General features: G+C 40.2%; 1 protein-coding gene across 1 annotated transcript in view; it reads right to left on the bottom strand.

Annotated features, from left to right (window-relative positions):
• Positions 1–24,000, bottom strand: part of LOC122348804 (phospholipid-transporting ATPase ABCA1) — a 117,514-nt gene that overhangs the window by 77,781 nt on the left and 15,733 nt on the right. Inside the window, 11 exon segments of the mRNA XM_043244672.1 lie at positions 5,587–5,703; positions 6,938–6,993; positions 6,996–7,076; positions 10,479–10,669; positions 10,671–10,687; positions 13,644–13,730; positions 16,868–17,062; positions 18,710–18,837; positions 21,152–21,279; positions 22,863–23,004; positions 23,540–23,633. Coding sequence (XP_043100607.1) covers positions 5,587–5,703; positions 6,938–6,993; positions 6,996–7,076; positions 10,479–10,669; positions 10,671–10,687; positions 13,644–13,730; positions 16,868–17,062; positions 18,710–18,837; positions 21,152–21,279; positions 22,863–23,004; positions 23,540–23,633 — 1,236 coding nt within the window.

Here is a 24,000-nt window from a genome sequence, read left to right as displayed (position 1 = left end):
ACTTTTAATGATTAATGGCTTATGGGTGAGAAAAATAATGTCACTACCCTAGTGAAAAAGTATTGATTTTAAGTTTTGAGTTACCTACCAATAAATATTTCAATGGGTCAACTACACTTGCATTATAAAAATGCATTATAAATGTAACTTTTTTACTAGGTTAAACTTTTGGTCATTGTTTAAAGTGTAAAGGAAGTTACTCCCATAAGTAGTGCAAAGCGTCACGTGGCGTAGGAAAAGGTGGATAGAGAGTGAGACAGAGAATATGCTGGCATCGCTAGCTTTGTTAACGTAGAAAATAACGATGCTGAACCGGCCAAGGTTGAGGAGCTTATCGAAGCGTATGCAGATACGTGAGCTGCATGTTTCTCTCTGCGGAAAAGTAGAGGTGTATGTTCCCTCGCTTTGCGAACTGCAAATTTTGAACTCGGTGACCAAACAGGCAAGCACATTCACTACCGTTCAGAGGTCAGAAAAAGAGGCAAAAGACTTTCAAATGAGTGCTTGACATTAGCGGAGGTGTATTCGCGGGAAATGCGCCATCCATGCTACTTTGCAAACTCGTGAAATGCCAAGTGAGCTCATCCAGCACGTCACCAACCAGAGCTCCCACGAGACGCCGGGGGAACAATACAGACCCACAGACTCCCTGCAATCAAACATCCAACAGCATCGAAAGCGAGAGAAATCACAACACAAGTTCTTGAGTGGCGGCTAACAAGGAAACGAGGCTAATGTAGCGCACTGGATTGACTGCACGACTGGAAATAGGTCAGATAGCACTTTCAGTTTGATACAGGAGCTGATGTATGTGAGATAATTGAGGAGACTTTCACCCAGCCGTCACTGAGGAAAGAGCAGCTCCAGCTGAGGCTCCGTTCAGCGGCGCAGGAGGTTGTGAATGTGCCAAGACGAGATCATTCGGGGTGAGACCAGGCCAAGACCTGAGCAGAGTCAAGACGGAGATTAGTGAGCAGGTCAAGTCCAAGTCAAGACTAAGACCAGAAGAGGATCTGAAAGACTGTAAATACGCTTTCCTCTGTGGTGTATGAACGATGATCTTCGTTCACACTTACAAAAGAAGCCTAAAGACATTTTCCATGATAAAGAACTGTTTCTATATTGGAAAAGGAAAAGTTCACCCAAAAAATAAAAGGTGCTCATCCTCAGGCCATTGCATCCATGATGCAATTCTACAGTTATCCAAATCCGATGAAGAAACAAACTCATCTACATCTCGGACAGCCTGAGGTTGAGGACATTTTTAACACACGTTTTTGGTAAACATTTTTTTTAAAAAGTTCTCCAGAAACAAAATAGCACAGAGCCAGTCATGTGAGTTAACACAGACCACAAAATGTATCTGAGGCATCAGCGTCACATCCAAAGGCTCCAGAATTCATGAAAATATGGTCTTGGACTAGAACTTGAGAAAGAATTAAGACGGAGTCTGAACTCGAGTAGCACAACACTGCAATGCTCTTTAAGGGAAAGAAGTCTCCTGAGTCGAGCGTGAGCTACAGAGACGGGACTAGTTGAAAATGAATAAAAAGATGCGTCTCAGCAGAGTGGAACGTTGGAAACCGATCCGGTGAAAATCACCAGATTGAGCTCTAAACGATGAATGCAGCGTCAAGCACCTCTCCCTCCTCTGCTCCGGGTGAAAGGTGAACTCAAGCGTATGGAGCAAGAAGGCACTGTTGATGAAGTAACAAGCCATGGCGTCTGTAATCACGCCCCGTGGAGACGCCCCATCCGTGTCGATTAAGGCTGTGAAGAGGGTGAAATTCATTCTTCCCACCGCTGAGGATGTAATCGTTCAACTCTCTGGTTTATTTAGCTCCTTAGATACAGCAAGTGGGTATCACTAGTCACAAGCTGACCACTTTAATCACTACAAATGTCAGGGTTTAAATTATCACCCGTCCTGTTCAAAGAAAACAGCTAAGCAGGCACCGAAAATCAGCCCATCTATATATCTATCTGTTGATTTATTCCACCTAAAATCTACGTTTTTAAATACTTTTGTATTGCAATAATTTCAATCTTCAAATTAATATGCAAACATAAAGGCAGATACTGATGTTTCCCTCCTGATATTTACCCATTGGCTATTACAGTATAATTGAGGAGCTATTATTATTATTATTATTATTTTATTTGAAAAACTTCACATTTAAATGAACTTAAAGCAATCTTCACTTAAACCCATTATAATAAATGTCATATTTAGATAATTGTGCCCTTTGGCAGAAATATACAGAAGCTGAATAAACTTATCAAACACGTTCTAAGTTAAATATAGATGAACCCTGCGAAGCTTTTAAAAGTTGATTTATATTTTCTCTCAATCCTTTTACCTTTTCTGACTCACTTCAGGTCTTAAAGTCTCTATTAATGAGCTAGCGAGTCGTGTGTGAGTTAGATGAGAGAGACAGTGCTTCTCAAGGACACTTTCTCAGAGACATGTTCTTAAAAATAACTCATATGACTCATTACATGCATGCACAGTTTAAAGGGCATACAGTATATGCAATCATACAGGCTATAACCCTAGATAAAAAAAAAAAATAATATCTTAATATTTTTGCTTTCAAAAGTAAAACCATTAGAGCATTGACTTTGACAAGACCTCAAAGCTCCTCTATTTTTTGGTAACACATTTATAAATTATTCTAAATACAAGTTTGGGAAGATTTTTTGGCGTGATTATAATAAAAGCAGATTATAACAACCTAAACTAACAACATCTGCAAAGTCGGGCTTTGAAGAGTGCAGAAGAAATGCATGAATCAAATAAATGTCTTTGACAAAACGTTTTAAATCCGAAAATGCACCATGTATAAAGTTATTGTCTCTGAAAAGAAAGAGTCGACTCTGAATCATTGCTGTCAAAATGAAATATTAGCATATTTCCCACCCGCTTGTTGTTGTTTTCACATTGGTCTGAATGAAAATGCTAATTCATTCTTCACCACTAGGTGCCGCTTCTGGAGAGTTAAAAGCTCAAAAACACTTCTGTAAATGAAATCGACCAATCACTGGAGTGATTTGGAACAAATCAGTTGGGAGTCGTTCAACAAATATGGTAAAAAATGAATGCATATTATTAAATTAAAGTGTTTTTTGACCTTGCATGCATGTCAACTTATTGTTGGAGACTGCCAAAACCAAAATATGACCCCTTCGTAACCCATAATAGGGGCACTGACATGGATAAAGTGACCACTCGAGTGTCAACGTCTCCAGATGAAGCTGATGCAGTTTATATACAAATCGGAGCGTGATCCTGCAAAGAGACCGCTCTCTCCTGGGGCCCCGGATCAGCTGCGCTGAGGTATCTACAGTACCGCTTCTTGTCATCAATATTGCCACAGAAAATGAAGCTCGCCAGGTCGAACGCTCAATTACACGGCCACAATACACGGCGAGAGCTTCCAAGGTCACCCGAGAACACAAGTTATTGTAGCGCAAGGTTTGTTGGTCCTTGACAGAATTGACGGCGGACACCAAGGCCTGCGCCGGTGTCTTGAAAGAGCCAAGCAGTCCGATCGCTGGCCTTTATTTCACAGGACATTAAATTCAGTGTACAGACGCGCTCATACTGCAGCAGGACAAGGGCAGCGCTGGAGAATTACCCTGCGGACCACCGGAGAAAACAGTGATAGATCTGTGTGAACCAGCAGCATTAGATTAGCATTACACCTCCTGAAGCTCTCTTCTCTCCAGCATCCAGGACACTCCAAACACATCTCTCTGCTGCTGAATACAACTCAACAATTTAGCTGCATGCAGTAAGACAACGGTTTTTCAAAGCTGGAATGCATTTTACTGGAGTCGTTCTAGTTCAAAGTTTCATTTTATTTCAGTGCTTTACTTGCTGTTTCTTTGGAATTGTTGTGAATTTACTGGCGGTTTCTGGGTCAAAATTTTTCGAGCAAAATTCTGCAATGATTTTTGTTAATTGTTCAAATATGACCAATTATTTTGGAGAAAAACTGAAGCAAAACCATTTAGGTGTGCAATGGTTAGAAAAAAGTCCCAGCCGCCTTTTTAAAGTCATGCCACGGCATCTCAACAGGATTCAGATCAGTCACTCCACAGTCTTCATTGTTTTTCTTCAGTCATTCAGAGGTGGACTTGCTGGTGTGTTTTGGACCGTTGTCCTGCTGCAGAACCCAAGTTGGTTTCAGCTTGAGGTCACAAACAGATGGCTGGACATAGTCCTTCATGATTTTTTGGTTCCATTTATCACAGCATTGTCTTCCAGGCCCTGAAGCAGCTAACAGCCCCAGACCCTCACACCAACACCACCACCTTATTTTACTGCTGGTATGATGCTCTTTTTCTGAAATGCTGGATCATCAAGATATTTTCTGTCAAAACTGAGGCAATCCTTTTTGTTCTTTTTGCTCAGCAGCGGTTTTCGTCTTGAAACTCTGCCATGCAGGCCATTTTTGCCCAGTCTCTTTCTTACGGTGGAGTCATGAACACTGACCTTAACTGAAGCATGTGAGGCCTGCAGTTCTTTGGATGTTGTGGGGTCTTTTGTGACCTCTTAGATGAGTTGCTGCTGTGCTCTTGGGGTAATTTTGGTCGGCCGGACATTCCTGGAAGGTTCACCACAGTTTAATATTTTTACCATTTGTGGATAATGGCTCTCACTGTGGTTCGCTGGAGACCCAAAGCTTTATAACCTTTTCAAGACCGATAGATCACAATTTACTGAAATTCTTTGGATCTCAACACGATGGGTCGCTTTTGACGATCTTTTGGTCTACTTTGTCAGGCGGGTCCTATTTCTTGATTGCGATTATGTGGCTGGACAAACTCACGTGTGAAAACTCACATGAAACTCACGTGTGATTAAATTTATTTGATGATCAAACATGCAAAAAAAAAAATAAATCACGAATGGGGCCAATACTTATTTTCCAATAATAATTTTCACACACACACACACAAAGGACACACACACATACACACTCACACATATGTATGTATGAGTGTGTGTGTGTGTGTGTGTGTGTGTGTATTTATGCAGTATTCAATACATAGCAACCATATTTAATTTTAAATCCATTAAAAGTATTTAGTTTTCTTTTATGCGTCTGTTTGATTATTTTACGATTAGGCTATTTTAAATACTTATGCTTATGTAAAGTACTTTACCATTGTGCATGAAAAGTGCTATACTATATACACACTGTAAATAAACATGCCTTGTCTATTTATTATAAATGATTTATTTTTTATTTTTTAATTCACGCACCCATATAATCTTTAATCCAAAACATTATCATCTTCTTCCCTTGCAACAGCATTTTGCAAGATTTAGTTTGAAAACCGCAATGTCTTACAATCCAGTCGATTCCCGATGCACAAAATCAAGTCCTGTTTTGTCTCGGTTTTACTTCTAGCTAATCTCATTGGTTCATATGCGTCAGCAGCTGCCTACAGTCTCATAAATTCATGGATTTGATATAAAAGGTGTCATGTTAAGTCACGTTGCTCTCACAGATGACACAGGGCCCTTGCGTGATTTGTTGTGTGTGATCTGCACAGTGTGAAGCGAGCAGCTCTCACCCTCAGAGTGTTGATCTGCGAGCTGTTGTTGAAGAACTCCCAGACGACGTCTTCATTCTCCAGCCAGGCCTCGGCCAGCTCGCCCACTTTAGCCAGAGCGTCAAAGGTACGGTTGGCCTGATGATAGAGACACTGCTTTAAACACACGCTGACCACTCTTGAGTGCACTCGGTAGGCCACTCCTCTCATTGGAACACCTCTGATTGGCCGATCTCTACGATAAACGCCGCTGTAACTGCTGTTAGTTTCTCACTGGGCTGATACAATCAGATCAAACAAATCCTGTCTTTCTTAGGAAACATCTGAGACGAGACTTCTTAAAAATTGCATTTAGAAACATTTGTGTGAAGTTTTGAAATCAAAGTTTTGAAATAAATAAATATTTGAGAACTCACTGGGAACTTTTCGTTTGTACAAACGTCACTCACTGAAATTCTTCAGAAATGATTTTCTCTAAATATTAGATTTTTTTGGTTGTTTTGGCCAGGGATTTATTAAAGTACGAATAGTTCTTGCGATAGTTTCTCCATTATTCTCTTGAACTGAGCCTCATGCTCATCCCTGTACGTCTGCTGAATTTCTTAAAAGCTGCATTTGTGAAATCTTCTTAGAAGTTAAGAAAAGGTCTGGATTGATGAAAATAAGAACTTTTGCTGAATAAATGTGTTCTCATTATTAATGAACGCCCACGTTGTCTTGTTAAAAAACTAAAAATAAATACCATAAAATAATGATAGTTCAAAAAAGATTTCTCAAGAATTGCATTTAGGACACATTTGAAACCTTGAGAAAATATTTCAAAGCATTTAGGAACCCTTGCACAAACATCCTAAGGACAGTGGTTTTCAATCCTGTTCATTTCATCTGACACTCATTTGAGTTCATCGAGCTCTTTCCTAAACCACTGTCTTAGAAGGTAAGACTTGTGACGAGGAGTTTGCACAAATGTCTTTAAATGCTATCCTCGAATGTTTTGAGAAGAACCTTTTGTTGGTAAGCTTCAGCGGATGCACAGAGATGACCTAGGGCTGGATTCAGGAAAATAAGAAAGAACTAATTTTACAAAACGTGTAATCTTCTCTCTTATTCTGAACCCAGCGGAGGTCGTCTCTGAACATGTGTTTCAGCTCGTGTTTGTTCAGAGCAGCTTCGGCTCACTCTCCGTCTTTCTGAAAGCACGTCAGTGCTGAAGCATTAAACTTTTACACTTCGTTAAAATTTCATGCCACGCAATCAGCGTCTCTTTGATTGTGTGTGTGTGTGAATGAGGGAAGCTCACATAAACACACTCCAGCTCGTTATCCTGTTAGAGAGTGGGTGTCTCTTTTTCGCCATGTTTGTGTGTTAATACCTCCGAGACGATGCTGCGCGTGACGCCGGTGTCAGGAGAGTACAGGATCTTCCCTGCAGGAACGGCCGGAAGGTTTTCCAGAGCAGACGCAGGCTGGAAGTGTTCTCCAGCGTGTCCGTCAGGTTTTTACAGAACGCACCTACGGAGAGAGACAAGCGTGTGAATAAAACAGGAGATCGGGAGCAGCTTGGGAGTGATTGACAGGCGGCACACAGCCAGGACATCTGAGCTCACGTTTACCACGTGTGTGTTCAACAGCGTGTAGAAGAACGACTAGAAGTGACTACATGAACCAAGTAACATGTAGGAATACCATGCTGACATTTAAAATTGTTTCATCATATAAAGCAATCGTGGGTCAAACACATTCGGGTTCATATTACGCACGCAATGTTTTTGTGAACATTTAGAAGTCTGAAAACAAGCACAGTTTTTTAATGGATGAGAAAAATTAGAGAATATTACAAATTATCATCTGGATGAGCAAATTATGAAACGCATTAAATGTGAATCATCCCTTTAAATATTCAAACTTCAGTCAGAGTTATTATAGTAAACTAAAAACTAGTTATTATAATAAAAAAAAATATATATATATATATATATATATATATATATATATATATATATATATATATATATATATATATATATACACATATATATATATATATATACATATATACATATATATATATATATATATATATATATATATATATATATATATATATATATATATATATATTTATATTTATTTTTATTTTTATTTATTTATTTATTTTTTATTATACACGCATTAAGTTTTTAGTTTACTATAATAACCCTGACTGAAGTTTGAATGGTACTAAAAAAAACAACAAAAAAAAATCGCAATCTCCATATTTAGTCAGATTTGAGCAGGACAGCATCTTAAGCTCAGACTCAGTTTTGACACGTCTTTCAGAGCAGAAATGGACTCCGTCTCTGGACGTTTCAGTCTAAAACACTGCTTTTGCAAGCGCTGACATCTCTTGGCGATGTGGTGATCAGGAGAGGCATTTATAAAACCATCTGGGGTACAATTTTCACATTAAATGTGCAAAAATCAAATCATTTTACACTTATTCCTGCAATTAAGAATGCATGTCATGAATAAATGTGTGTAAGTGTTGAGACCTGATCTCAGATCATGAATAATTTAGAGAGCCGACACTAACCTAGTTAAGAGTCCAACTATTTCATGCACAAACATTACAAATAAAAACAAATCAAAACAAACACACACACACACACACACGTATATATATATATATATATATATATATATATATATATATATATATATATATTTATATAGTTTTATGCATACATATTCCTTAACTGCATATAAAGGCAAAACCATTTCCATTCTTTGAATTCTGAGAAACTTCTGGGTAAAGCTGAAGTGTCTCTAAGTGGTTTTATAAATATCACCTCGGGTCTGTGTTTTTTTGGCATTTTTTTTGTATTTTATTTATTAAATTCCACGCTCTTTTTCTTGTCAAATGCATTTCTTTTGTCTGCTCACTGAACTCGCTCACGGAAAAAGCCTTGATCTCAGCGGGCCCGAACCTCTCGAAATAAACGCAGAATAAATGAAATGCATCACGGGATGACAAATCACCGCCTTCACTCTCCTGCGCAACCTCACGCTTCCCAAAGACGCTCCGACCAATGACTGTAATCCAATCAGCTCTCCTCCAAACTGGATGAGGCTGCGTTAGACTGAACACCAGCACAAACGCCGAGCCTTACATTTACATGCTGTGAGATTCATTTATATTTTAAATGCGATTTAGGAACTGTTTTTACCGTATGAGCATTTACGCACCGCAGAGAAGAGTAGCTTGTTGCCGCTGTTGTCGTATTAAAAACAAGGGCCTCTTTTCATATCTTCGCACCATTAGAAATGCACATAAATCACTGATGGCAGATGACAATTACAGCGGGGTCCCGGCGTAGCAGACATCCGCAGATACGGTTTGTGTCTGTACGACAAACACAATCACCGCTCGGCTGAAAGAAGCGCAAATTAAGGCTGACATGCGACTTCCGCGGCCCTCGCTGCTACCGTTTGAGGAGCCCTCTGCAGAAGATCGAATCTCACCGCGACGTTCAACAGACGCCTCAAACCCGCGGTCTGTGTTTCAGAAGGCATCTGTTTGCCCTCCCGGCAGACACGGTCCCGACACGGCCGAATCTGAGAGAAAGCGCCATCGTATTAGCATGCCAACAGGGCCGAGCACAATGCGGCGCCGTTTGTGTGACTCGCCGTGTCAGAACAACAGAAAGCGCTCGGGGAGAAGCAGCCAATCCTATTTACCGCCGTTTCAAAGAGAAGGTAATTAACGGAGCGGCCCAGCAGCCGCTAATTAACTCGGTCCCCGTGATATTCAGCGTTCTGTACAAACAAACAAACAACATCAACCGCTTGGCTTCTTCCCACCTAACCAGTCACTAGCCGGTTAACTAGGTTCACCAGTTAAACTCGGTCCGTTTTTTGCATTTTCAAAAGTGGGAAATTACAGCGTTTTTAAGTAATGACTGTGTTTTGTTAAAAAATAAATAAATATAAAAAAAGCAGTAGGCTACACTTAAGCATGCTTTTAAAACGACTACAGAAAGACACTTTGAAAGAACATACGGTTACACCTTTAATGTGACTTTAACTTATTTGGGGATTAGGGTTACTTGCAAGTAATAATTCATCATTTATTATGATAATAAGAGTAGGTAACAAGAACACCTTAAAATAAAGTGTTACCGAACATACTTAAGTGCGAAGTGAAGAAGCTACAAAGCAAACAAACAACATCAACCGCTTCCGCTCACCTAACCAGTCTCTAGCCAGTTAACTAGGTTCACCAGTTAAACTCGATCAGTTTTTTGCATTCTTCCAAAGTGGAACATCACGGCGTTTTTTGGTAGCGACTGTGTTTTGTGAAAAAATAACTAACTAACTACACTTAAGCATGCTTTGAAAAGGACTACAGAAATATACTTTCAACATACGGTTACACTTTATTTGAATGTGTCCTTAACCCACTTGGGGATTGGGGTTACTTGCAAGTATTAATTCATATTTTATTGTGATTATAGTAGTAGGTAACAAGGACACCTTAAAATAAAGCGTTACCGAACATGCTTAAGTGCGAACCAAGTTTGAGTGAAGCATCTTTAAATAAACAAACAACATCAACCGCTTAGCTACCCACTTAATTAGTCACTAGGTTAACCAGTTAAAACTAGCTGATCCACTGGGGATGTTCAACATCTATGTTTCCCCGTCTTGGTTTTTGTGGACATAAGTCCACTTCATTAAAACACGACAGAACAATTAAATTCATTTTTGACATTAGTACAGAGGTCACTTAAAGCACCTCTCTGTAAGTAAACTCAAGTGAGCATTTATTGGTTTGTTGAACATATACTTCACTACAAGTGCACGTTCAATGCAGTTAATGTTAATAATAATCAGTTTGACACACTGAAAGCGGTCCGATTGAATCCGTCGTCTTACTGGTGTTGGTGCTGCTTGAGTCGGTGTTGTCTGCTGCAGCGGCGCGAGCGTTTCGTTGGTCTGATTCTGTCGACGCTGATCTCGACGCGACTCTGCTCGTCCTGTTGAAGGCTGTTCCACACATCAGCTGAGAGAGACTCCCGAACGGATCCGACCTGAAGTCCAGCGAGCCTGCCGCGCCAGCAGCGCCAAGACCTGAAGTTAGACATCTGTGCGGAGAACAAACCAAATCAAACAGGAAAGTCAGAAATGTCGCTTCCGCTCATCAGGGCTGCATTCATTTGATCAGACATATTAACACTTTAGAACAGGGAGCAACTTATTCACTATTAACTACGACTTCTCCATCAATAAGTTCCCAATTTGCTGCTTAGTGCGGTAGCTGTTAAGTTTAGGGATGTAGAATAAGGCCGTGTAAAATAAGGCATCGATATGTGCTTAATATTACAGTTTAAAATAGCTTTGTTCAGATCGAAGCACAAACAGCATAAACATTGCATCCGCAGCAGACACAGAGCAGCTTATTTGCAAAAATAATCTGTTTTTATTGTGTTTTATTGTGTTAGCTGCTTTTCAGTTATTAAAAAAGCTACAGCTGAGGTTTGAGATTAATTGGAATGCTTTTATCTCATTAGATTTAGATTTTTGGGAATACGTTGAAAAAAAACGTATCTGCTTTTGCTAATTAACTCTTCGTATGTCGTTTACAATGAGATGCTCTCCAAAATGGTGCTAGGGTGACAAGAAAGAGACAAATTATTGAATAAAGCTGTTATTTTTGTTTTCTTCATGCACAAAAACGTAACCCTGATTCCTCTGCAGTCTACACACAATCCATCAAAACGATTGCAAATGTAATTCGGATCAAAGTTGAATTTTCATCATCATTACTCCAGTTCATGATCCTTCAGGAATCATTTTAATATGCTGATTTGAGGCTCAAGATTTTTGTTGAATAGAAAGTTCAAAAGTAAGCATTTATTTAAAATACGAATAATTTGCAACATTCTAAACAGCGCTGGAAGTTAACGTAAATTACGTAATCTGATTACGTAATTAGATTACTTTTCATAAAAAGTCACTACAATAAGTAACGTAATTACTTTTTTAAGGCGTAACACGACATTATAATGCATTACTTTATAACTTCACACTTTTAATCGATTTCATGCATCCCTGCTGAACAAAGATTTTAATTTCTTTAAAACCGGAGATTTCCAAAATAACCAAACTTTTGAACAATGGTGCATTTAGTTTGTTTTGAAATGCAGAATTAGTGCTGAACCCATCGTTTTTTGTGTTTTTATCCAGACCTGGAGACACCCCTCACACCTCTGCTGCGGACTCGAGAGATGCGCTCGAGCGAACATTTGTCCATCCCATAACCGAATATCAGCGTGTAATGCCATTAATTAATGCCACGCGTGTCTAGTTCTCAGCGTGTCGCTGTAATATAAGTCCATCTGTGCTTTGCATCTGTCGGCCCGGCGGCTAAAGCCACTAATGCCAAACCTTGGAAAGGTGAAATGGCTTTTGGTGCGTGATCAGGACGGCACCTTCATAATGCAAACACGAAGCGTAAACTGTGTTTCAGTCTCGCTTAACGAGCATAACTGACATGAAGCCTGTTCGCTCAGAACGGAGGTGACAGCTGTTGTGTTAGCACTAAATGAGACGGTATATTACTTCCCAGCAAACTTCCAGCAGCTTTTATTTATACGGCCACTTGCATGCAACCAGCGTAATGGACTGCAGAGGAGCGCGGCCCACTTTTTCAGTGCCCTTGGTTCCTGCAGTGTTTTCCCATTCATTTTCTACACATTCAGAATCACAGAGATTTAAACCTTGAACCAAACGAACCAGCTCCCAGACTAATTGCACGTCAATGCAGTATATAATTATTGACTTGATTTGAAGTTATATAAAGTTTTATACTGTAAAGCAAAAAGCGCACTGCATGTGAAAAGCTGCAGTAGCTGGAGAGCGTAAATGTACAGTTGCGTTGCGAGTATTTGAACAAGAATAGATAAAAAGAGTCCAAGTCCAAGTCCAAGACTACTTCAGTTCTTTTGTAAGGGAATGAAATACCCACAAAGCATTGAAAATGACATCGCTGGATGCCAAACAAAGGTACAATACGAAACCCTTGACATTGATGATAAAGTACAGTTAGTTCAGGTTCTCAGAATGGTCTGTGTTCACAGTGTTCCAGAACTATTTGGTGTAGAAACTCTTTTTCACTCTTTCAGACTTAAATAATTGCGTGCATGCATGTAAAACGCGAAACATATGTAAACGTATGGTGACTAAGTGCATGTGATTTTTGAAAAAAGTCTGATTTAAGTGTTTACAGGGTTAGATTTGCTGAAAATGTACACGCCACCAAACCATCCAAGATGCAGATGAGTTTGTTTGCAGCATTGCATCGGTGTCCCAGCAATGGGTGAGCTGCAGTGAATGGGTGCCGTCAGAATAAAAGTCCATTCAGCTGCTAAAAGTTTCAGACTGTCCTCTCTTGTGAAAGAAGGAGCTCATTGGACGATTGCAATCTTTTATGGGAGAGCGTGGTCTGTTCTTCCTGCTCAGTCTTATCCCTGGTTACAGCTCTGCCTTGAAACATTTCAACAAACTTAATTTCTCTACGGAGAAAACAAATGGGATTTTCACTTCCATAACCTGAAAGCTGCGCTCTATAGAAATAGAAGTAACATAATATACAAATCACATACACGATTCTGAAAAAAAGGAAATAATGCTTTTATCCAGGACAAATTAAACCCACCAAAAGTGATACAAAATACATAATTAATGTTGCAGAGGTTTTCTATTTCACTTGTTCTTTGATTTTCTATTGATGAAATAATGCATCAAAAACGTTTTTCAAACGCTGAAGACTGGAGTAACGATGCTGAAAATTATATTTTACTACATATTCACATAGAAAATAGACATAGACTTAAATGTAAAGAATATTTAATATCATTACTGTAATTTTAACCCAATAAAACAATATCAACAAAACCAGTGTTTAATAAACTGCTTGCCTTAAGATATCAAAATAAGTATACGACGTAAGTTTTGATTATATTTAAGTGATGTTTTATATTTTATGCAGAAACCCAAGGGACGCTCTCCATCGCTCCCCAATCCCACCCGAGCACTCACCGAGGTCATGAGCGGGCCGACGTGAGCGCCGGTCTGACCCATCAGGACGCTCACCTCCAGCCGGTTCAGACCCAGCGCCGACGGAAGCTGAAACAGGAGGGAAAAAATCTCATTTCAGTATCACTGATTTCTGCTCAGCTTAATTGCGTATTACATGGGTTCTGCCTCACGGAGCCGAAGATTAAGACTGTATTACTGAAGTGAAGCCAAGTTCAGCTAAATCTATAAAGATCATTAGATTTCCAGAGTTTATTCTCAGAGCGGTTAAAACAACCTTAATAAAGTCCCATTCACTGGCCTCTTAGCCGCCGCTATCTCTGTGTCTATCGCTGTGACCTTCACACACTCAATAGCATTACTTTAGAGGGAAAGAGAGGTTCAGACGCGCGTGTGTGTGTGTGTGTGTGTGTGTGTGTGTGTGTGTGTGTGTGTTTATCTGGGCAGGGATTACTCTGCAAATGGCTTTTTCTTCATTCAGTCTGGAGAACGTTTATGCTTCAGCTTCACATCCGTGAAACCACAGCTAGGCCGAAGCGCTTCAGAGGGAGAGCGGATGATAAATGTCGGAAATAAACAACGGAAATATGAAGAATAATGGTCAAACGCGTAGGAAAAGGCCGAGAGCAGCTGTAAGCATTTTATATTAGCTTATCTTCGGTGCGAGAAACATGTTTGTGTGTCAAAAATAAAATATATCGATTTTAGCGTGTAGAACAATAAAAAAAGGTAAACCATCCACAAACATTCATAGTTATGTCTAGAAACTAATAAAATAGGATAAATTTCTAATTATAATAAAAGTTAAGTTTAACTTAAAACGTACAACAGAATCTACTAATTAGGAAAATCGTTAAAAAAATTCAACAACTTGTTCGCATGAAATTAATAAATCAACAAACAAATAAACATTTTATGGGGCGATATTATTGCAAACATGTTAGATATTATAATATATATATATATAGAGCTCATCTGGCAGTTCCTTGACCTCAGGGTTTTGAAGAGAGAGAGAGAGAGAGAGAGAGAGAGAGAGAGAGAGAGAGAGAGAGAGAGAGAGAGAGAGAGAGAGACAGAGAGAGAGAGAGAGAGAGAGAGAGAGAGAGAGAGAGAGAGAGAGAGAGAGAGACAGAGAGAGAGAGAGAGAGAGAGAGAGAGAGAGAGAGAGAGAGAGAGAGAGAGAGAGAGAGAGAGAGAGAGAGAGAGAGAGACAGAGAGAGAGAGAGAGAGAGAGAGAGAGAGAGAGAGACAGAGAGAGAGAGAGAGAGAGAGAGAGAGAGAGAGAGAGAGAGAGAGAGAGAGAGAGAGAGAGAGAGAGAGAGAGAGAGAGAGAGAGAGAGAGAGAGAGAGAGAGAGAGAGAGAGAGAGAGAGAGAGAGAGAGAGAGAGAGAGAGAGAGAGAGAGAGAGAGAGAGAGAGAGAGAGAGAGAGAGAGAGAGAGAGAGAGAGAGAGAGAGAGAGAGAGAGAGAGAGAGAGAGAGAGAGAGAGAGAGAGAGAGAGAGAGAGAGAGAGAGAGAGAGAGAGAGAGAGAGAGAGAGAGAGAGAGAGAGAGAGAGAGAGAGAGAGAGAGAGAGAGAGAGAGAGAGAGAGAGAGAGAGAGAGAGAGAGAGAGAGAGAGAGAGAGAGAGAGAGAGAGAGAGAGAGAGAGAGAGAGAGAGAGAGAGAGAGAGAGAGAGAGAGAGAGAGAGAGAGAGAGAGAGAGAGAGAGAGAGAGAGAGAGAGAGAGAGAGAGAGAGAGAGAGAGAGAGAGAGAGAGAGAGAGAGAGAGAGAGAGAGAGAGAGAGAGAGAGAGACAGAGAGAGAGAGAGAGAGAGAGAGAGAGAGAGAGAGAGAGAGAGAGAGAGAGAGAGAGAGAGAGAGAGAGAGAGAGAGAGAGAGAGAGAGAGAGAGAGAGAGAGAGAGAGAGAGAGAGAGAGAGAGAGAGAGAGAGAGAGAGAGAGAGAGAGAGAGAGAGAGAGAGAGAGAGAGAGAGAGAGAGAGAGAGAGAGAGAGACAGAGAGAGAGAGAGAGAGAGAGAGAGAGAGAGAGAGAGAGAGAGAGAGAGAGAGAGAGAGAGAGAGAGAGAGAGAGAGAGAGAGAGAGAGAGAGAGAGAGAGAGAGAGAGAGAGAGAGAGACAGAGAGAGAGAGAGAGAGAGAGAGAGAGAGAGAGAGAGAGAGAGAGAGAGAGAGAGAGAGAGAGAGAGAGAGAGAGAGAGACAGAGAGAGAGAGAGAGACAGAGAGAGAGAGAGAGAGAGAGAGAGAGAGAGAGAGAGAGAGAGAGAGAGAGAGAGAGAGAGAGACAGAGAGAGAGAGAGAGAGAGAGAGAGAGAGAGAGAGAGAGAGAGAGAGAGAGAGAGAGAGAGAGACAGAGAGAGAGAGAGAGAGAGAGAGAGAGAGAGACAGAGAGAGGGACAGAGAGAGAGAGAGAGAGAGAGAGAGAGAGAGAGAGACAGAGAGAGACAGAGAGAGAGAGAGAGAGAGAGAGAGAGACAGAGAGAGAGAGAGAGAGAGAGAGAGAGAGAGAGAGACAGAGAGAGAGAGAGAGAGAGAGAGAGAGAGAGAGAGAGACAGAGAGAGAGAGAGAGAGAGAGTTGTGAGAGAGCTAGTCATGGACTCTATCTTGATGTACAGTCTTCTCTCTGTATACTGTACTGTAGTGTCCTTCACTGAACCTCATGTCCCTGCCAGACCCTCTGCTCCCTTGAGGACGCTTTATTCAGTCCCACTTCTATCTGCAGAGCTTCGGCTAATGGTTTTATTCTGTAAGAGCACCTGAGAACTGTGTGTGCTGCTTCTCCTCACTCTCTCACACACACACACACACACATACATACATACATACATATATATATATATATATATATATATATATATATATATATATATATATATATTTGTTTGGGCTTGCTGTTTACTACATACAGCGTGATATATCAATATAGATGAAGTTTGACAGTTTAGCTTGATTTCATCAAATGCTCTTTTAATGCAAGGAGACATATTTGATGTCAGAACCTCACAGTATTTATTTATAATATAATGATTTGATATAATGCTATAATATATTTTATGTCAAAACATCAAAAAATGTGTAAAATATTCCAGCAATTTGAGTAGTTATAATGACGCTCCTATTAATATTATTATTATTTATTTATTTGCAAAAACAAGGCAAATGTAAAATTGTGTTGTGAATCTATGTGAATGTGATCACGAAGTGTGTAGAAATAAAGCGGCGCTACTCACTGCATTCAGGAGCTTCATGTTGTCCAGATTCTGTGTGAACACGCGTCTGGCCTGAAGAAGCTGATTGGCTGTCAGAGAGCATGTGACGTTCTGAAACTCTTCTTTATGATTGGCTGAATTAAACTCCAGGATGCGATCGATGGATGGGCCGCAGAGAACAGAGCGCAGATCTCCGTCAGTCGGCAGAGCGGGCAGCTTAACACACACACACACACACACACACACACACACTACAGTTAATACAACACTCAAGAGATCTGCTGCTTTTTGTAAACCAATTTTTTTTTTGTAAACCAATTTCTAATTTCAGCGTGAACATTTACACTTGATATAATTTACAATCGAAACGTGATGATCCATGCTGGAACTTTCTTACTTAATTGGTATCTGAAGATATGTGTGTGTATGTGTGTGTGTACTATATAAACATACTATACAGCCAAAAGTATTCACTCCTCTGCCTTTAGATGCATGTGAATTTAAGTGACATCCCACTCTTAATCCATAGGGTTTAATACGACTTCGTCCCACTCTTAGAAGCTATAACAGCTTCAACTCTTCTGGGAAGGCTTTGCAAAATGTTTATGAGTGTGTTTATGGGATTTTTTGACCATTCTTCCAGAAGCAGACACTGATGTTGGATGAGAAGGCCTGACTCACAGTCTTCGCTCTAATTCATCCCAAAGGTGTTCTTTCGGGTCGATAACAGTCAAGTTCTTTCTCGCCAGTTCTTTCTCATTCATGTGTTTATGGACCTTGCTTTGTGCCGCCATGTTCGCATGGGATTGTCCAAAATGTCTTGGTATGCTGAAGCATTTAGGAGTTCCTCCACTGGAACTAAGTGGCCAAGCTCCTGAAAAACAACCCCCTCCACCAAACTTCACGGTTGGGACAATGCAGTCAGACAAATATCGTTCTCCTGGCAACCGCCAAACCCAGATTGGCAGATGGAGAAGAGCGATTCATCACTCCAGAGAAGTCCAGTGGCTTGGATGCAGCTGCTCGGTCATGGAAACCCGTTCCACGAAGCTGTTCTTGAGCGTATCTGAGGGCCACATGAAGTTTGGAGGTCTGTAGCGACTGATCTCGAAAAAGTCGGCGACCTCGGAGCAATAAAGACCCTTCTCTCTCTGACCCCTCATCCTTATTTTTTTCTAATCTGGGCTAAGAGTCTGTTTCCAAAAATACAACAAATAGACTTCCCAACGAGAGGAAATAACACTCTGGACTTTGTTTACATCTACCCTTCTCTCATCCTGGCACCTCAGACCACATTACTTTTACGCTAATGTCTGTATTTGCCAAACCGCTTCGCGAACAAATACAAGTGTGGCCGGAGGGCACTTCAAGAGGCACTTCAAGACTGGGATATGTTCAGACAGGCTGCCACATACGATAAGACCTAATATATATTATTATTTATTAAAGTGTTATGGATTAAACTGATCACACATGCTTTTTGATTTTTAACATTCAATAAGACCATCGAAGCGTGATTTATAGAAATGAAGAGGAACTTTGTTAAAAATAAAATAAAATTGATTTAATTGGTCTGTAAAAATTGTAATAAATTAAGAAACGAATTGGTGTCACAGCTGAAACCCGATGATTTGTGTTGAAGCATGTCTAGTTGATAACACAAGCGTTCACACGAGTGTTTTCGAAGGCTTCAGAGCTTTGCGTGTGAAGTTCAGATGCCGTCTCTCGAATCTTGTGGAGGTTTCGTTGGAGTCATGAGCGTCTGGCCTCTCGTCTGCTTTTTCATTAAGAGGTGCTGGATCTCCTCCAGTCTGAGCTAAAGCACACAGAGCTTCTTCATCTCTCTGTCTCTGGACGACGTACCTGTCCGAGACGAACTCTTGCCCTCATCAGACTCGCGGCGGTTGTGTTTGGCACCGAAAGGCTGCTCGTCAGATATTCAGAAAACGTCTCGTTGGTTCTCAGCAAACTGCGAAGAGGAATCGACTGACCTGAGAGAGAGAGTGAACGGACAATATTAACATACTGCCCTCAGCTCAGCGAGATTTATTCAGACAGACAGCAAAGATAGATGAAATTATTATTAAATGATTTAATAATGAAAAATAAATAAATAAATAAAAATAAAATGCACAGAAAAAAAAAAACATAAAATAAACAAGACGAAGACTGCTGTTACCTAAAAACATATATGTTTATATATATATATATATATATTATATATATATATATATATATATATATATATATATATATATATATATATATAAACACACAAACCTAAAAAAAAAGATATAATTAATTAAATAAAATGAATAAATAATAATAATATAATTTTTTTTTTGAGTCACTTATGGAAGCATTTGTTTGAGCAAAAATTCTGTCAACAGTAATAGACCTATTTGTGAAATATTACAATTATTACTGTTTTCTGGGCCTATGTGAGTTTCAATCCTTCAGAAATCCTTCTAATATACTGATTTACTGCTCCAGAAACAGTTCTGATTATCATCAGTGCTGAAAACAGCTGCGCTGCCCAATATTTTTGTGGAAACCGCAATGATCTTATTTGCCAGGGTTTGCAGATGTTCAAAGCTCAAAAGAGCAGCATTTATTTAAAACCTGAATGTCTTTACAGTCACTTCCGATCAACTGAATGCATCCTCGATGAATAAAAACGTGCCTGTCCTCCTTTCTGTCCTCCTGTGGACGGCGGGCTGCTGTGGGTAGGCTAAAGTCTTGATTGAAGGAATGGATGGGGCTTATTAAACATGTGTTAGCCCGTTAAAGACTCGTTTAGATGTAATGCAACACGCTGCTTTGTCCTCATGTAACCGTGAATTCCTCCCACACGCGCACAAAGACCATGAAAGCCAATTAGGCGTATGAAAGCGCGAGTGTTTACACACGGAGGTCTGAGAGAGAGATGCTGTAACACACATCAATGGATAATACGTATAGAGCCAGGCTAATTAGCAGCAGAGATATCAGACAGCGGCGCTGATTAACGAGGGCGCGTCATTACACTCTGAATCTCTGTTGTCATCTCAACAATCCTCTCCAACAAGAGCTGAGCAGGTCACACACACACACACACACACACACACGCTGAGAGAGATTGGAGTCATCACCTCGCACCTTCATCATCCGGTCGCCACCCTGCGCTCCGATTGGCCGCTTCAGTGAGCGCCGGCTCTGATTGGCCGCTGCTGTCAGACAGACCCTGGCAGTGTTGTGAGTTAATTACTCTCTTTCAGATCTCCTGATGAATTTAATCTGGTATAATAGAAGTTCACGGACCCCGGATGCAAATGCGTCCGGCGCTGACCGCGTCTCGACAACACCACGCTCCCAGGCCTATTTGCAAATGAGTTTCCTCTCGAATCTGAATATCATTAGCCTAAACGGCACAAACAAACAAGAAGATATACAACCCGCTCCTCCGAACGACAAGAGCTGCTGTAAATCACGGATATAAGCGCAGTGCGGGATGGGTCGTTATATCAGCCCCACGCATGGAATATAAGCATAAGATTTGATTCAATATATATATATATATATATATATATATATATATATATATATATATACACATTTTATCATTTTAATAAATTTGTAATTTATTATTATATATACTGCAGCTTATTTTGCAGTCTAAATAGCAAAACATTTCAATAAAAATTTAAATATGATAATAATAAAATTATAGGCTTGAAACTGATATACATATGTCTGGCTAGTAAAGTAAAGCCACGTGTCTTACAAGCTTCTAATAGAAATTGCTGAAAATTATATTTAGAAAACAACTATTTTTAATTAATTTCAGCATTGCTATTTAATTAGATTAAATATGTCATGTGAGCAATTAAGCTCTTTTTTATGAATTATACAAAACAAATGTCAAAGTAATTTTAATAACTTTTAATCGTTTCGCTTGAAATGTGTATCTGATGAATCATCAAATGATTTTTTATCAATCTAAACTCTCACCCCTGACTCATTCGCTTCTATTTTTATTTGTTTTAAAGACATTATGAAAGTTGATGTCGATGATCTAAGAATGACTCACTCTTGATTACACACAACACATGAGCGTCCTACTGGGGAAATGCTCTTGATTATAACTGCAGTCCTATTAAACACAAAGCTGTGCATCGATTGGAGATGAAAGCGGTCCAAGCTGGTCTGAGATGATTTGAGCTGGTCTACCTGGTCCTCCAACATGACCAGTAACCAGCAAAACCAGATCTCTGAAATGTTGCGTCAATCGTCAGCATGCTTTGAAAAGTAAAGCCAGACGTTCACCTGCTGCCGGGTTTGCTTTCTGCAGGACAGACGTCCACTGGCCGATGTCCCCGGAGATCAGTTTGAGGCTGCTGAAGAGAGCAGGATCTGCCAGGAGCGACTGGACTTCAACCAGAACCTTTGTGACTCTAAATAGACATAAACACAGATGAATGCTAAACAAAGTTCATCATAATCAGGTTCATCAATTATGTTTAACATATTATTCATATAGATTTAAATATTATATATATGCAGGGGTTGGACAAAGAAGCTGAAACGCCTGGTTATAGACTACGATAATTCATTAGTGTGGTGCATGGCCTCCTTTTGCAGCCAATGCAATCAATTCATCTTGGGAATATTTAGATCTGGTGACTGTGCAGGCCGTGGGAGATGTTCAACTTCACTTTCATGTTCTTCAATCCACTCTGTCACCAGTCTTGCTGTGCGTATTGGTGCATTATCACCCTGATACAACGTTTGAACCATTGAGTCCACGTGCTCCTCCAGACAGGTTCAGGAGTCCTTGACAGTGACGCGTCCATCTAGCACAAGTATCAGGTCTGGGGTAAGCCGTGATATTGCAGCCCGAACCATCCCATGCTTCACTCTGGGCACGCAACAGTCTTGAGGAACTCGTTTGGATGCGGGAAAGACAGTGAAGGAGAACAATACATGTTTCACGTTGTCCACAGCCCAAGATTTTGGTCACGGGCACCACTGAAACCAATGTTTGACACTGGCACCAAAGGTTTGGCGATAGCGGCCTGTCCATGTATATTGACCGGATTGGCAATTGATTGGAAACAGGAGACATACACACATTTATGTGGTGAGTTGGTCAGCTGTGGTTTTATGTTTTTTGGACCCGGGCATCCCTTTCAGACAGCTTCCTCTACAGTTACTCCTGTGTGATATGGTTGGTGCAGATGCTCCAGCAAGACGTGCACCAACAGTTTGGTCAACTCTGATATGTCTCCCATAGTGTTGTGTGCATTACAATATTTTAAGCAAAACCGTGCTATTACTCTGCTAATTAAATGTTAATAGCCTGCTCACACTGGTGGAATGAGCAATCGATGAAGACTGGCTACCATGCTGCTCAAATTTAACCACGAAACCTCAACACTAAATCAGACAGTGTTTCAGTTTCATTGTCCAACCCCTGTATAAATATACATGTATTATTACATAATCTTTCATTTGTTCAATCATGATTCATTTAAGTTTTAACATAATAAATGTGTGTACCGTGTACTATATATACACCGTGTATTAAATATACACTTTTAAATGCAGAAATCGATGAAACAATAGAAATAGAAACGATGCTTCCAGTTGTCAGGTGTGTGTTTATTTCCGCTTTGCCCTTATTTGGTTTGTTTCCTGTTCTCATAAGGTTAATCACCTTCATTTTGTTCACCTGTCTGCCTCGCTATTTGCCTTATTTTAGTTCCGGTCGAATGAGTTCGAGTATGCCGGTTATTGCATATATATCCCTGTGCGTGTGAGTTTTCATCTTTGGATTATATTAAATGGATTATATTTAATGGATTATTCTCTTCAACCTTTATCTTCGTGAGCCGCGTGTGTGTGTGTGTGTGTGTGTGTATACACCGCACGGAGACCATTACAGAGCCGACCAAACCATCATCCCTATATCAGTCCCGGTCCATTTAGTTCTTTTAGTTCAGTTATCACATTTTCTCAACGCAGGTGTGAGACTCACGTGGAGTTGTCGAAGTTGTTCACCTGTCCGGGTGTTTCTCCAGGTGTGGGGAAGCTGACGCACGGGTTCTGGATGTTACACAGCATGCCCTGCAGCCATGGCAACACGCCCGCCGATGGGAGGGGCTTATTGGGGTAGTGGCCTGAGAGGAAGCATCCATCCACAATTACTTACAAACCATAATAAAATGTGAACAATAGCGATTTCTCAGGCGTCTTAGTTAACTGACCTTTTGTTTAAATGTATCACAACTTCACTAAGTATTATTTGCAGTGTGCCTGTCAAATGTTCACAACCTGAACTACAATTCTTTACATTTTTATAACAAGCGATAAAAGCTGTATTTGTCGCTCTTTAATGTTTAATACTTAACCTGTTGTCTTCATTAAACACTTAAATCTGCAACGTAAACTAGTTATTACGGCCACCGATGTCATCGCTTTAATGAAATATGCATATTTCAATTTCAGTTTCGGTGTAAACCTAATTATTTTGGCGCACCGCTACGATAGATTATCTTATTATTTGTTCATTTGACTCTAATGTTAAGAAATTAAAAAGCATAATGCATATTATTTATCGTTCCTAGAGTCGCTGTTTTTCACAAAATGTTCCCAAAACTGTCAATTATGTCTCAAAGAAACAATGAAACGGTTCGTGTTCGTGGCGATACTCACACTGGCTTTTGTAAACGGGATAGTTGGTGGATCTGACTGACACCAGAATGAAAAACAGGAACAGAGGCCATATCAACTCCACCAGCAAGCGCACCTGAGAGAGAAACAGAAGCGCTTCAGATCATCGTCCGTCAGCGGAGCCGGTGCTTTTATGCAGCTTTAATTCTGCTGCTGCACGCCTAAACCATCAACACGACCACATCGGTCTCCTCAAAACTCTAAAAAGATTCTGACATCTAGAGCGAAACCACGAGAGCCTGCGTCTCCAGCAGTGCCCCGGACCCCCTGAAGAGCATTTGAGGAAATAAGGTAACTGTGACTTTTAATGAGTGGATAGATAAATGAAAATAAGGCCCTGATGGTCGGTTTGGGCCTGGTGGTAATTTCACATTGATAAAAGTCTGAGAGAAATAAAATGCTTTTTATAATGCTTTATCAATTATAAAAATTACAAAAATATA

The sequence above is a fragment of the Puntigrus tetrazona genome, chromosome 7 (assembly GCF_018831695.1).
Source record: "Puntigrus tetrazona isolate hp1 chromosome 7, ASM1883169v1, whole genome shotgun sequence".
Taxonomy (NCBI): Eukaryota; Metazoa; Chordata; class Actinopteri; order Cypriniformes; family Cyprinidae; genus Puntigrus; species Puntigrus tetrazona.
This window is presented reverse-complemented; position numbering and strand designations above follow the sequence as displayed.